At 44.2% G+C, this 13,284-nt stretch overlaps 1 protein-coding gene across 1 annotated transcript; it reads left to right on the forward strand.

Annotated features, from left to right (window-relative positions):
* Positions 1–10,407: 10,407 nt before the first annotated feature.
* LOC100381776 (GDSL esterase/lipase) lies at positions 10,408–13,059 on the forward strand. Its single transcript, NM_001174576.1, has 5 exons — positions 10,408–10,682; positions 11,685–11,879; positions 11,999–12,147; positions 12,243–12,519; positions 12,781–13,059. Exons 1-5 carry the CDS (start codon positions 10,427–10,429, stop codon positions 12,987–12,989), a joined length of 1,086 nt encoding a protein of 361 aa, NP_001168047.1. The 5' UTR covers positions 10,408–10,426; the 3' UTR covers positions 12,990–13,059.
* Positions 13,060–13,284: the final 225 nt, after the last annotated feature.

A 13,284-nucleotide genomic window follows, 5' to 3' on the forward strand; every position in this document is an offset into this window, starting at 1 on the left:
AAGCTCTTCGAATTCTACAAGGCTGAAGATCCTGAGCATCTGTTTGGTGAAGGAAAGTGTCCTTTGACCTACTTATGTCCTATTCATATGATAATTCATTTTCCAGCATTACATAATTGAAACCTAAGGATTGACTAGTTTTCTATTTACCTTGTCCTTGATTACCTTTTGGGTTATTATGGTTACCGTTATGCTAGTGCTCTACTTTAATCAATGAACATGATGAGAACATTTATGATACGCTGATGATATCTTGATTATGATGATGAACTTGTGTCAATTTAGGGGACTTGGGCTGTTTCTGGAGTACCTCTCCGTAAGGACCTGTTCGTTGGATGACCACTCGGGAAAACAGTGCAACCATGAGGGTGGTATGGGATGCCCTTAGCTAATTAATTAGAGGAATTGAGGTGTAGTTTGCTTCGTCGTCGTGCCGTCAATGGGGCTCGGTGTATGCGGCCCGCTCTGTCGAGGGTGGTTTGTCCCTTGGGGAAGAGTGCGGTACATTTAGGAAACCTAACAGGCGGCTACATCTTTTGGGAATCTTTGTAAAGGCTTCGTAGTGAGACCCTGCCAGTTCACCTTAGAAGTGATCAATGGGGAGCCATGATCCCCAGGCAGAACGGGAATCACAACTCATGGGTAAAGTGTGCGACGCTGCAGAGGAATGAAAGTGATATATTAGTCTTGCTCACGGTTAAGAGCGGCCTTGGGAGCTCCTTTGATTAGAGATACATATTATCTGAGATACAATGGTTCTATTGATGGTTTTGGTTCGATGATGGTAATGATGTTCCTCGATGAGGAAATGATTCATAGGTTGGCTATTGCTAAAACTTGGCTTCTACTAATAATGAATACCTGATGAACTAAAAGCAACTGCTTTGATCCTAACCCCACATAAAGCTAGTCCACCTCAGCCAAACGGGACATTTGCTGAGGACGTTGATGTGTACTCACCCTTGCTTTCACAAAACACCAGGTTGTCTTTGGTGCAATCTATGCTTAAGTACATAAGAAGAAGGTGAGGCGGATCTCCAGGAGTTCCAGGACTTCAACGAGTTTGAGGATTAGGCTAGTGAACTCCCCCAGTCGGCTGCCTGTAGTGGGTTCATTTACGTTGGCTACATTTCTATTATGTGCACTTTGATTCATATTATGTAAATGACTCTAGTTCGTAATATTATTTCTTACTCTTTATTATTATTCGAATCATTATGCTATGATGAGTCATTTATGTAATTGCTGTGTACGTGAGTTCTGATCCTGGCACGTACATGGTTCGCATTCGGTTTACCTTCCAAAACCGGGTGTGACATGCTTTGAACTCGACGTCTGTGTTCTTGTAATCTTCATCGCATCATTTGTAGGATGGGTAGCCAAATCCATCCATAGAGTTGGTTTTTGTGCTCAGTTTTGATCTGCTGCAGTTTGTTATTTGATTTTGCCTACTCTTCTTCCCTCTTCTTCTCTCTTGGATTTTGTGAGAATCGTTGATTTCTTGAGTTGGCGATTGTTTTGGGGATTGCCTTGGGGTAAGGATCACTCTCTAGACCAGTGCAATCATCTGGTTTGAGAAATTTGTGGTAGTGATCCAATCAGAACTTGTTTTGAAAACCCCAACAATACCCCGGTCTTATCTGTGATTGATTTACAAATCCGTTTGAGTTCAAAATTTGTGGAGATCTTGAAAACTCATTTTCATGGTGTGTGTACAATTTCAGCACAACTGGAGTACCATGGGAACTGTTTTGCATTCGAAAACTGAATTTCGAGCTGCTGAAAACAATACTAGAGAGCGATACGATTTTGGGCTGATTCATACTTTTTAGTCTCTGATTTACCATCTGTTCATTTTATTGGTCTCAGGTGAGTCATAGGAACATTTTCAAAACATGAGATCATTGGTTGGTTCAAGTGCTTTTGGTTTGAGTATTTTCATCATCGCCATTGAAGTTAAGTGCTCAAGTTCTAATCTTAAGCAACAAAATTTGATTGGCTCCCATTCACCCTCCTCTGGTCACCTTTTTTATCCTTCATTTACATCCCTACGGACACCCATGGAGCATTCACACCATAGAGATGGTAGACAGAGTCAGAGAACAATGATTTCAGGTTTTGCAGGAGAAAGTTGACTGGCACCGAGGTTGGAGCAATTATCCTAGGGTGACATGGGGACTTAGGCTATCTGTAGCAGCTCTCCTATCTTATGTCTTATCACATCTCCTATTTCAAACTCCAATGTGTAAACAATATTGTTTACAATATAAAACAATGTTTTGCACAGCCATATACATGATTTGTTGATCACAGCCTTATGCCCAGATCATGTTTGCCATCTGTAACATGTGTACCAAGGTGGCGCCTGAGGGCTATAGCATCTAGGAAGGGGAACCCGTGAATGACAAGTACGTCGTCAATGGGTTTTAAAACAGATCGATCACGTGGTATGTACATGCTATGCTATCCATGCACTTTTCATTCCACGAAGGACGACGTTCTTCTAGTTTCAATGCTATGGCTAGAGATCCGAAACACGACGTCTAATTATGTGGGCACACAAGAACCTCTATGCAAATGAAGCTTGGCCTTTTCTCACCAATTCTTGGGTTGATGGCAAAATTGGCTTCGTCTGTAGTAGTAGAAATTTATCCCACTTACAGAATCACATCATAAGTTGAACTACTACTGAAGAACATGTCTTCCGCCCCTTAAATTAAGTACTAGTTTCTTAGGAACCCATACTAAAATTAAGAAAAGAAACCTCTATTAGCAGTTTTAACTTCAGTTTCAATTAACTGGAGCTTTAGTACCGGTTGGTGTCATCAACTAATATTAGTACCGGTTGAAACCACCAACCGGTACTAAAGCCTTAACATTAATACCGGTTACAACCACCAACTGGTACTATTGTTCCTACTTTATAAACCCTCTCCTTACTCGAGCTGGCTTCAAGAATGCTGAGATCCTTATTCATGTTTCCATAAGCTAAAAAGAGAGGACATGGTGTCCAATTTTTTTGAAGAATTTGTTGAAGATTTCACTCATTTAAGTGCTTAAGAAGGCTAGCATGTTCATTCTCTTACTCATATTGTAGAGTTGAAATAGTCATTCTTTGTTTAGATTTCTTGATATGTGTGGTTGATTTGAATATTTATGGGAAAATGGTAAGTTCATCCTAATCTAGTATGTGTTGCAATATGTTTGAATGTATTAATTAGTAGCAAATCAGATTTGACTTTGTTCGTTGGCTACATAAGTATGAGGGTTGATGTGTAATCTCTACGCCTTTAAAGCACCAATTTTGACGGTGGTCTTATGACACATGCAAAGTGCACATGTGTTCCCTTCTCCCTCGCTTCTCCCCTACCAGTGGGTCATTAACTCACAGATGGGCCATGAGAATCCAACCTAAGACAACACGACATGAAACCGCATGCAGCGTATTGCTCCCACATAGTGCCACCCCGCTAGCTAAAGGAGGACGAGCGAGCGAGCGAGCTATAAAAAAGTGTTAGACTCCTTTTTAACCCATTGCTTTCTCGACATTTTGGCAAAGATAAATTGTAATGTTTGTTTTTATCAGTTCAATATATGGCATGTGGACTTTATGGTCACTTTGATTTTAAATTTATTTTTTATGGCTATTTTTTATGAGGAGTGTCCACCATACTAGCTTACTAGGCCTTTGTGTATTGCTCAGCAGTTGCACTGCTGGTAGGGCCTGGCCTACCCCAGCCAATTCCATCCAATATAATTTTTATTATCTCAACACACAATCATTGTACTAGTATTTCTTGATGTATGAGTTAATCCTTTCATATGTTGTTTATTACGTATGAAGGTAATATAATACTCTATAAGAGGGGAAGTGCTATCCAATTTTTATTGAAGAATTTGTTGAAGTTTTCAATCATTTAAGTGTGTAAAAAGGCTTGCAAGTTCATTCTCTGACTCATATTGTACAGTTGAAATTTACATTCTTTGTCTATATTTCCTGATATTTGTGGTTGATTTGAATAATTTATGGGAAATAGTAAGTTCATCCTGATCTAATATGTGTTGCAATATGTTTGAATGTTATAAAAATTAGTAGCAAATCATATTTGAACTTTGTTCATTGGCTACATAAGTATGAGGTTGATGTGCAATATTTCTTGATGTGTGAGGTATTCATTTCATATGTGTGTATTATGTATGGTAATATAATACTCCATAAGAGGGGAGGTGCTATCCAAATTTTTCACAGATTTGGTTGACTGCTTCACTTATTTAAGTGAGAAAAAGGTTAGCATGTTCATCCTCTCATATAGTATATTTGAAATAGTTATTTATTTGTTTAGATTCATTGAATTGTGTGTATCAAATGTTTACAAAAGATTGTGTCAACAATGTTTTGATATAAATTATGCAGATGAAACGTCAATGAATGTACAACATGGATCGATGCTTTAAAGGATATATTGATGTCGCTCAATATTTCCTAAGACTACTAATGGACACAAGTTTAGAGGCTTCATGTGTTGTCCATGTAGAGGCTGTAAGAATGAGAGAGAATACTTTTCATCAGGAACAGTTTGACTCTACTTGCTGCAAAGGGGGTTCATCACTTACTATATATCATGACGAAGAAGAGAAGTATGATGACACATTTTCGATCTATGCTCAGGACAATTCCTTTGTAGATGATGTAATGGGTGACGATGATGTTACTGAAGACAATGATGCTTTGACACAAAGTTCATGATCACTAGAAAGACTGTGACAACTATAAGGACATTGGATCTGTTTTCTTCTGCTTAGGTTATATCCAACATATCGTACTTATGGTCGTCCAAACCATTGTTTTACACTTTTGGCTACATTATTTATAGAGTGGAATATAAAAGAGAGATAGAGATGAGTAAGTTGCTCGAGATAGCCTTAACAGTTGTGACTGTAGCATTTGTTGCTACGCTAAATGTTAGTTCCAAACACCCTCACTATATAATACATTTGTCATCTTTGTTGGTGCGGGCATCATTTATCAATTAATAAAAAAATATAGGGGAACACATTTTCATGATATAGGACATAGCGTCAAACTTGACAATGTTCAAATTACAATACAAACACATCTGAAATTAAACAGGATATGAAAAATAAATATAGAGAAGTTGGAGAATGGCAACCTTAACCCTATGTTACGGTTGGGTGTTGTATTAATAGACTTGAGTTAACTGGGTCTGGCCCATTACACAGAGGTGAGAGAGTAATTACACGACGAAAACCTCAAACCCTAAATGAATATTCTAACCCCCCTGCTGTCGCAACTCTATCATGTACATAGGTTGAAACTAGATTGAAAGTCTAAAAATACACTCGACCGTAATCCCTTGGTGAAGATGTTGGCGAACAGTAGCGTGGTGGGGATGCTGTGAACCCAAACGTCACCAACGACGACACGCTCGCGGACAAAGTGTAGGTCGATCTCTAGGTGCTTTGTGCGTTAATGCTACACGGGATTGGTGGAGAGGTAGACCATGCTGACTTTGTCACAATAGACAAGGGTGGCGCACTGAAGGGGGCTGTGGAGCTCATGGAGGAGTTAGCACAGCTCAGAGGCCTTTGCCACACCATTAGCCACGACGCGGTACTCGGCCTCGGTGCTGGAGCAAGAGACGACGGGCTGTCGCTTGGCGGCCCACGAGACGAGGTTGGTTTCCAGGAACACTGCATAACTAGATGTGGATCGTCGCGTGTTGGGGCAGTCAGCCCAATCAGCATCGGTGTAGACCACGAGCTCCGACGTCGGGGATGGTCGGAGTAGGAGTCTGTAGTCGAGGGAGCCACAGAGGTAGCGTAGGGTCTGCTTGATAGCTATTAGATGGGGCTCCCGCGGGGTGTGCATGTGTAGGCACACATGTGGACGACTTAGGTGATGTCGGGAATGGAGAAGGTGAGCTACTGGAGCGTGTCAGTCCGGCTCCAGTAGGACGTCACGTCGATGATGGAGGGCCCATCGTCCTCAGAGAGCTTCGCTTGAGTGTCGATAGGTGTGGTGTAGGGCTTGTAGTCGGACATGCCAGCCCGCTCTAGAATGTCGGTGGTGTCTCGGCGCTAGTGGAGGAAGAGACCCTAAGGCTAGCACTCAGCGGTGATGCCAAGGAAGTGGTGGAGGGGCCCCAGGCCCTTAATCATGAACTCCCACTAAAGGGCGATGATCATGCACTATAGGAGGTCGGCGGAGGATGCCATGAGCACAATGTCGTCGACGTAGAGCAGGAGGTAGACGGTGTCGTTGCCGTGATGGTAGATGAATAGGGAGGTGTCCGACTTGGCCTCGACGAAGCCGATGGAGGCCAAGTAGAAGGCGAAGTGACTGTACCATGCTCATGACTTCTGCTTGAGGCTGTATAGAGAGCGGTTCAGCCTACAAACCAGATCCGGGTGAGTGGTGTCAACAAAGTAAGTGAGCTGGCTACAGTAGACAGTCTTCGTAAGAGTGCCACGGAGGAAGGCATTATTGACGTCGAGTTGATGGATTGCCAAGTCATGGGAGAGGACAAGGGATAGGATAGCACGAACGGTGGTGAACTTGATGACAAGGCTGAAGGTCTCATCGTAGTCCACTCTAGAGCACTAGGTGAAGCCTTGAAGGACCCAACGGGCCTTGTAGCATTTGAGGGATCCGTCTGAGGTCAGCTTGTGGCGAAAGAGCCACTTGTCGGTGACGACATTGGTGCCTTGTGAACATGGCACTAGGTCCCAGGTGTGGTTGGCCAGCAGGGCCACGTATTCCTCCTCCATATCATGATGCTAGTGTGGGTCGACTAGGGCTGTGCGAACGGAGGACGGGACCGTGGATGCGTCGAGGAGTGGTAGTGGTATCAGCTGCTAGGATCAGTCGATCGATGGGGCGGAGAACACTGGTGACACGTCGAGTCACCATCGGATGGATGTGCCTAGGGTCATGGTGGGTGGAGATTGGGTCCCCACCTTGCGTAGGTGTGGTCGTCGAGGCCTAGCGTGGCGCTGGCGTGGTTGATGGGGCCACGCGTGGTGCAGGCTGGGTCAACGGTGTTGTGCATGGCACCGGGGCCACGTGTGGCTCAGACGGGGTCGACGAGACTGCACGAGGCATGGGTAGAGGCACGAGCAAAGGTGTCGAGGGCGCGCGTGGTGTGGGTAGAGGCATGATCGGAGGCGGAGGAGCCGAGCATGGCATAGGCATCGGTGCAAGGCAGGGCGCCTGGGGTGGAGGGAGAACCAGATCGGACTTAAGGAGGGATCCGAGATCGGCGGGTGGAGGAGAGCTAGCAAGGAGAAACACATCTTCGTAAAAAATGTGACGAGAGATGATGATGTGGTGGGAGACGAGGTCAAGACATCGATACCCCTTATGGTCAGGGGAGTAACCAAGGAAGATGCAGCGAGTGGAGGAAGGAGATAGCTTATGGGGAGCGATGGCAGAAGTGTTGGGATAGTAGGCAAAGCCGAACACGTGGAGGTGGTCGTAAGAGGGGTTGTGCCATACAGGGCAAAGTGGGGAATGGGGTGGCTCACCTCCTTCAAGGGGAGGTGGTTGAGGAGATGTGTGGTGTTGTTCAGGGCCTCTACCTAGTAGCTAGCAGGGAGCGATGCCTAAAAAAGGAGGCAGCGAATCATATTGTTGGTGGTGCGAATGATACGTTTGGCCAAGCCATTCTGGGGAGAGGTCTAGGGGCATGAGAGACGCAACTGAACGCCATGGGTGAGGAAGAAGGAGCAAGAGGTGTTGTTGTCGAAGTCGTGACCATTATCACACTAGAGGGCATGGACCGGGCGATGGAACTAGGTGGAGACCCAGGCGAAGAAGTGGGTGAGGGTGGTGAATGTGTCAGACTTCAGACAAAGTGGGAAAGTCCAACGAAAATGTGAGATGTCATCCAGAATGACCAAGTAGTATTTGTAACCAGAGAGGCTGAGGACAGGAGAAGTCTAGAGATCTCAATGGACAAGATCAAAGGCCTGAGCAGCCCTTAACATGGAAGTGGAAAAAGGAAGACAAGAGTGACGGTCGAGCTGACAAGCATGTAGAGGCGCTCAGAGAAACCTTAGGTATAAGAGATGTCTGAGCGGCTGGAAAGTTGGGACATCACGTTAGGTTCAGGGTGCCCAAGGCAACGATGCCTAACGACGGAGGTGGTGGTAGTAGCAACAACATGTGATGTGGTGGTAGTAGCAAGAGCATGTGATGAGGCTACGCTAGTGGGGGAAGTTGAGGGCAAGTGAAGACAGTAGAGGGGACCGAAGCTATCATAGGAGCGAGCACAACACGCGTGGGAAGGTGGCGTATGGTGAGCCCCCAGGGATCAAAGTCCATATAACAGTGGTTGTCACTAGTGAAGCGATGAACCAAGAGAAGGGATGAGTTAGATCGAGAGCAACAAGGACGTCATTAAGGTAGAACAGTCTTAGAAGAACTGATACACCTACTGATGTCACAGGGAGGGTGGAACCATTGCCCACAACGATGGAAGGAGGATGTGAGGGATGTGGTGGATGGGAGTGGAATAACGAGCTAAAATTTGTAGTAGTGTGGAAGGAGGCTCCGGAGTTGACCACCCAATCGGTGGGAGAGGGAAATGGTGGGGAAGCCGCAGGGTGCGTGAAAAGAGCCATGGGAGATGCTCCAACATGGCTACTAGGAGGGGAGGGAGACAATGAGGGCTCGATTGCTAGGGAGGTGACCATTGCACGAGGGAAGACAAGGGGTGTAGGCTCATGATGGCTGACCTGGGGGTGGAGCTCGATGCAGTCAGGAAGGACAAGACTCATGGCGCGATTGAAGGCCATAGAGGTGCCTCGGACAAGCTGGTCATCGTAGAGGAGAACACGCATAGGCACGAGATCAAGGATGGGAGCCATGAAGAAGGTAGGAGTCATCGAAGGTGATGCGAAGGATGATGGCACTGGTACCAGCTAAGGGGGATATAGCGGGGTAGTCCAGAATAGAGGCCATGCGGGTGCGAGGCCTAGCGGAGCCATAGTAGTAGCGTGGGGAGCGCTCGGGAGGGGTCCACGACCAATGTTGGCGTCTACTACATAGGAAGAGTAGGTGGGGGTTGCCATGAAGGAACAGTGGAGGCGGAGACCGGCATCACAGGAAGACACGATGGTGAAACAGGGCAGCGAGCAGCGTAGTCATGCGCAACAGAGGTGGATCGAGTGTGGTTGTGGTGAGGCTGAGTCGGTGGTAGGGTTCTCTAGCGGAGGTGGTGCGTGTCTGGTCGAGGAAGCGCCCGGCGAGCGGCGGCGGCGCATGGAGTAGGGAGGTCGGCGACGAGTTGAGGTGGTGCAGACCTCGAGGCAGGCGTGCTAAGAGTGCCCTAGCGCGTGTGCGTCGAGCCCTTGTGGCGGTGCAACAAAGAAGCGAGCCCCCCGACATCGAGGGCACAACCAGGAATCATGTCCTAGAAGGGGAGCGGTGCGGCGTGCTGGTGGAGACGGCCGCGCGCCATGCTCTGGCCGCAGCGCGACGAAGATGAGGACGCTGGGAGTAGGCGTCTAGGACGGCGCCGCCTGTAGGAGATGATGACAAGAGGGAGGAGTTGCCAGCTTGGGAGAGGAAGTCAGTGTGTGCTGGGAGGTGGCAGTTGTATGGGTGGGAGGGAGGGGAAGAGTAAGTTGGCTCTGGTACCAAGTTGGAGAATGGAAATCCTAACCGTTTGTTAGGTTTGGGTGTTGTATTAGTCGATTTGAGTTAACTGGGTCGGGCCCATTACACAGGGGGTGAGAGAGTAATTACATGGGGAAACCCCCAAACCCTAAATTGGTATTCTAACATAGGATATAGAAACAAAGAGGCAGAAGCTACTAGATCGTCAGTGAGAATTATCGGCCACTAAATTGGATGTCGGTGCCATGTCCACCGCTACAATTGCCACAAGGTAACCCATAGTGTGCGTTCATGGGGTGGCATCCAAAGAGCCATGTCGCTACCTCACTTGCGCCCGCACTGGCTTCCAACACCGCACTTAGATGACAACAAGGATGCAAGACCAAGGAGAACAGAATTTGGTGGCCTGCAGTCTAGAGTTAGAGGTTCAGAGCCATGACAATAGAAAAAGGACAACGACTTAAAAATCCTGATCTCAATAGATATTTTTAATAAATACATATGCCCGTTAAACAAATCATTCATAAATGTGAATAATAATGTATCCTACTCCAATATTTTCATATCTTTCATAAGGAATGGTTAGTTGTTAGAGATATACTACTATTTATGAAGTAGTCTACACCTAGAGATATACCACTACTAAAAATAGTGGGCTGCTAGAGATATACCACCACCCAAAATACAATGGGCTGCTAGAGATATACCACTACCAAAATATCCTATAAATATTGGTCAAAGCAAGTCATTAGTAGCACATGTAAAGAGAACTAATAGTACTTGGAGATGAACAACCATGTTTCCATCCTAGCGGTTCTCATCGTCTATGTCTCTGTTGTTCTCCTGCTCAATTCCCATGTAGGGTTATGCAGCTGCTACAAGCGCATCTTCAGTTTTGGTGATGATACCATGGACACTGGCAATTTCGTACACTTGATTGGGAAGGCCCCATCTAAGTACAAGGAAGCTCCCTATGGCAAGACATTTTTTAGACATGCAACTGGCCGCATTTCCGATGGTCGTGTCCTCATTGATTTCTATGGTGCGTATTTTCCCTTTTACTACTAAATCTTCTTGAGTTAAAGCTATCCACTTGAGCAGATCCTATTTGCTCAACACCTGATTTTTGTTCTTAAGAAACACACACACTTCGAAATATTAGATTAGTTTATATATTTTGACATTTTGTATAGAGTTCTCTCTAGCCTTCTCCAACTTTAGCTATTGCTCTAACAACCTCCTTCCCTAGCAAGTAGTTACGATAATATGATTGGGAGAGTGTAGTTAGGCCCCTAACGGTCTTATTAATCACTTACTACTTGTTCGAGCCAAGATTAATATTTTGGGCAACAAAAATAGTCTAAATTGGTTCATTTATTTAATCCTAAACATCAACAAATGTTGACTATATGTGGTTGTAAGGGTCTGTTATGCTCAGAACTAAGTTTGCTATATACTTTTTCCCCTAAGACTAGTAACGTTAGTCTTGCAACCCTTTTGTGGTAGGAGAATATCAACTTGACATTAGATGGAATTAGATAAGGAAATTTAGTATATGTCAACTAGGACAGTTGACTAAGTTGTAGCAGCAACCAAATGCTGCTAAAGGAAAATGTATGTACTGGCTACCGACAGTTAGTCATGGTAACCTTAGGTAGGATGGTATGGTGCTTGGCAACAGTTCATGTTAGGATTGGGATTATATAGACAAGTCGGGAGATATAGAGTGGGGACATCAAAATGGGAGACTAGTTTTGTGATGAGTTATAGGAGTTGTTTGAGATAGGAGTAAGAGGATGGATGAGGGACCGAGCTCACTAGCAATGGCATTGTAGGTTCAGATTTGAGAGAACCTGAAGGAAATGAGAGGTGGAGAAAGCATTTGTATGTATTTATATCTCAATCCAAGGCAAGAAAATTGAAGTGCGGAATGGCCTAAAAATTGACATCCATTTGCTAATAGAAATTTAAAATCCTCCTTTTCTTTTTGGATTTTTGATTTGTTTTCTTCAACATTTATTTAATGCCATATGAATTATAACAGCGGAAGCACTCAAGCTACCAATGATACCACCAATTTTACCTGAGAAGAACTCTGGGTATTTCCCGCATGGCGCCAACTTCGCTGTGTTGGGTGCCACAGCACGTGACAGACTCTTCTACTCAGGGAGCCCATGGTGTCTAGGGGCACAAATAAGTTGGTTTAATGAAATGGTGGATCGTATAGCTCCTGGAGACGGTAACAATATATAATTCAATCCAAACACATCTATAATAAATTTATGCATTATGTGTAAAATAAATATGCTTATTGATCAATTCATTCATCCATTGCATGATTGCTCTCTTATATATTAGCTGCCAAGGAGCAATTTCTAAGCGATTCTCTTGTCGTGTTGGGTGGAATTGGTGGCAATGACTACTACTCATATTTCATCGATGGTGAACCTCCCAAGGATGGAAATATCATTTCAGATGTCATCGCATACATAAGCCATATGATCGAGGTGCTTGCACAACAATAGGGATTCTCTTTTTATAATCAATTTATTTGTATGTCACATGCTTACCCATATATATACACTAATACATATAAACACAGGAACTTATTCTCATTAATGGTGCGAAAGCATTCGTGGTCCCCAATAACTTCCCCATTGGGTGTTTGGCATCATACCTAAGTAGATTCCATAGTGACAACCATGAGGACTACGATGAGCACGGGTGCATTAAGTCATTAAATGAGTTCTCCCAAAAGCATAATGAACAACTTTATTCTGATATCGGACGACTCAGATTCACTTACCCAAATGTGAAGCTAATATATGCTGACTACTACAATGCCACCATGGAATTCATCAAAAACCCTGGCAGATTTGGTGAGTATGTACTAGCTTGTGTTCTATAGTCTGGCCCACACTTGTTATTTCCTAGTCAAGCCTAGTTTGGAGGCAAGAAAATTGCATAGGTTTTTTATCACTAGAACTGTATTATATTAATATGGTCCAATGCAAATTCTAATGTATAGAAATGTTTGTAATCACAGTATTTAATCTCCTTTTGCTAGAATTAAACACGATTTATGACATGTATCTATTTGATAATGTTGTTCAAACATGTTGCTTGTGTCGTGTTGGTAGGTATTGGTGATCCTCTAGTAGCATGTTGTGGCGGCAATGGACCTTACCACACCAGCATGGAGTGTAATGGAACGGCAAAGCTTTGGGGTGATCCACACCACTTTGCCAATTGGGATGGCATGCACATGACAGAGAAGGCATACAACATCATTGTGGAAGGGGTGTTAAATGGGCCATTTGCCGATCCTCCATTTTCCCTTAGTTGCTAGGATTAATTAGACTTGCATTTCTTTACAACATGTAGCCTACATTTTATAATAATGGAAGTATTTTTTATTTATACTACTTGAAGGAAGAAATGAACATGTAACTTTCAAAATTATTGCAATAATGCACACCAATATTTCTAATTTACGTTCAATTTTATTATCTAAGACAATAAATCAAATACCATCTAAAAGAACTAAAGAATTGGAAGACCCTTGTCTCTAAAAACTTGCACATAAAACTGTGGCATGATAAGTTCCTCGGACAACTATGGCATCATAAGTAGTGAGGAAAGGC

The sequence above is a fragment of the Zea mays genome, chromosome 1, assembly GCF_902167145.1.
Source record: "Zea mays cultivar B73 chromosome 1, Zm-B73-REFERENCE-NAM-5.0, whole genome shotgun sequence".
Classification (NCBI taxonomy): domain Eukaryota; kingdom Viridiplantae; phylum Streptophyta; class Magnoliopsida; order Poales; family Poaceae; genus Zea; species Zea mays.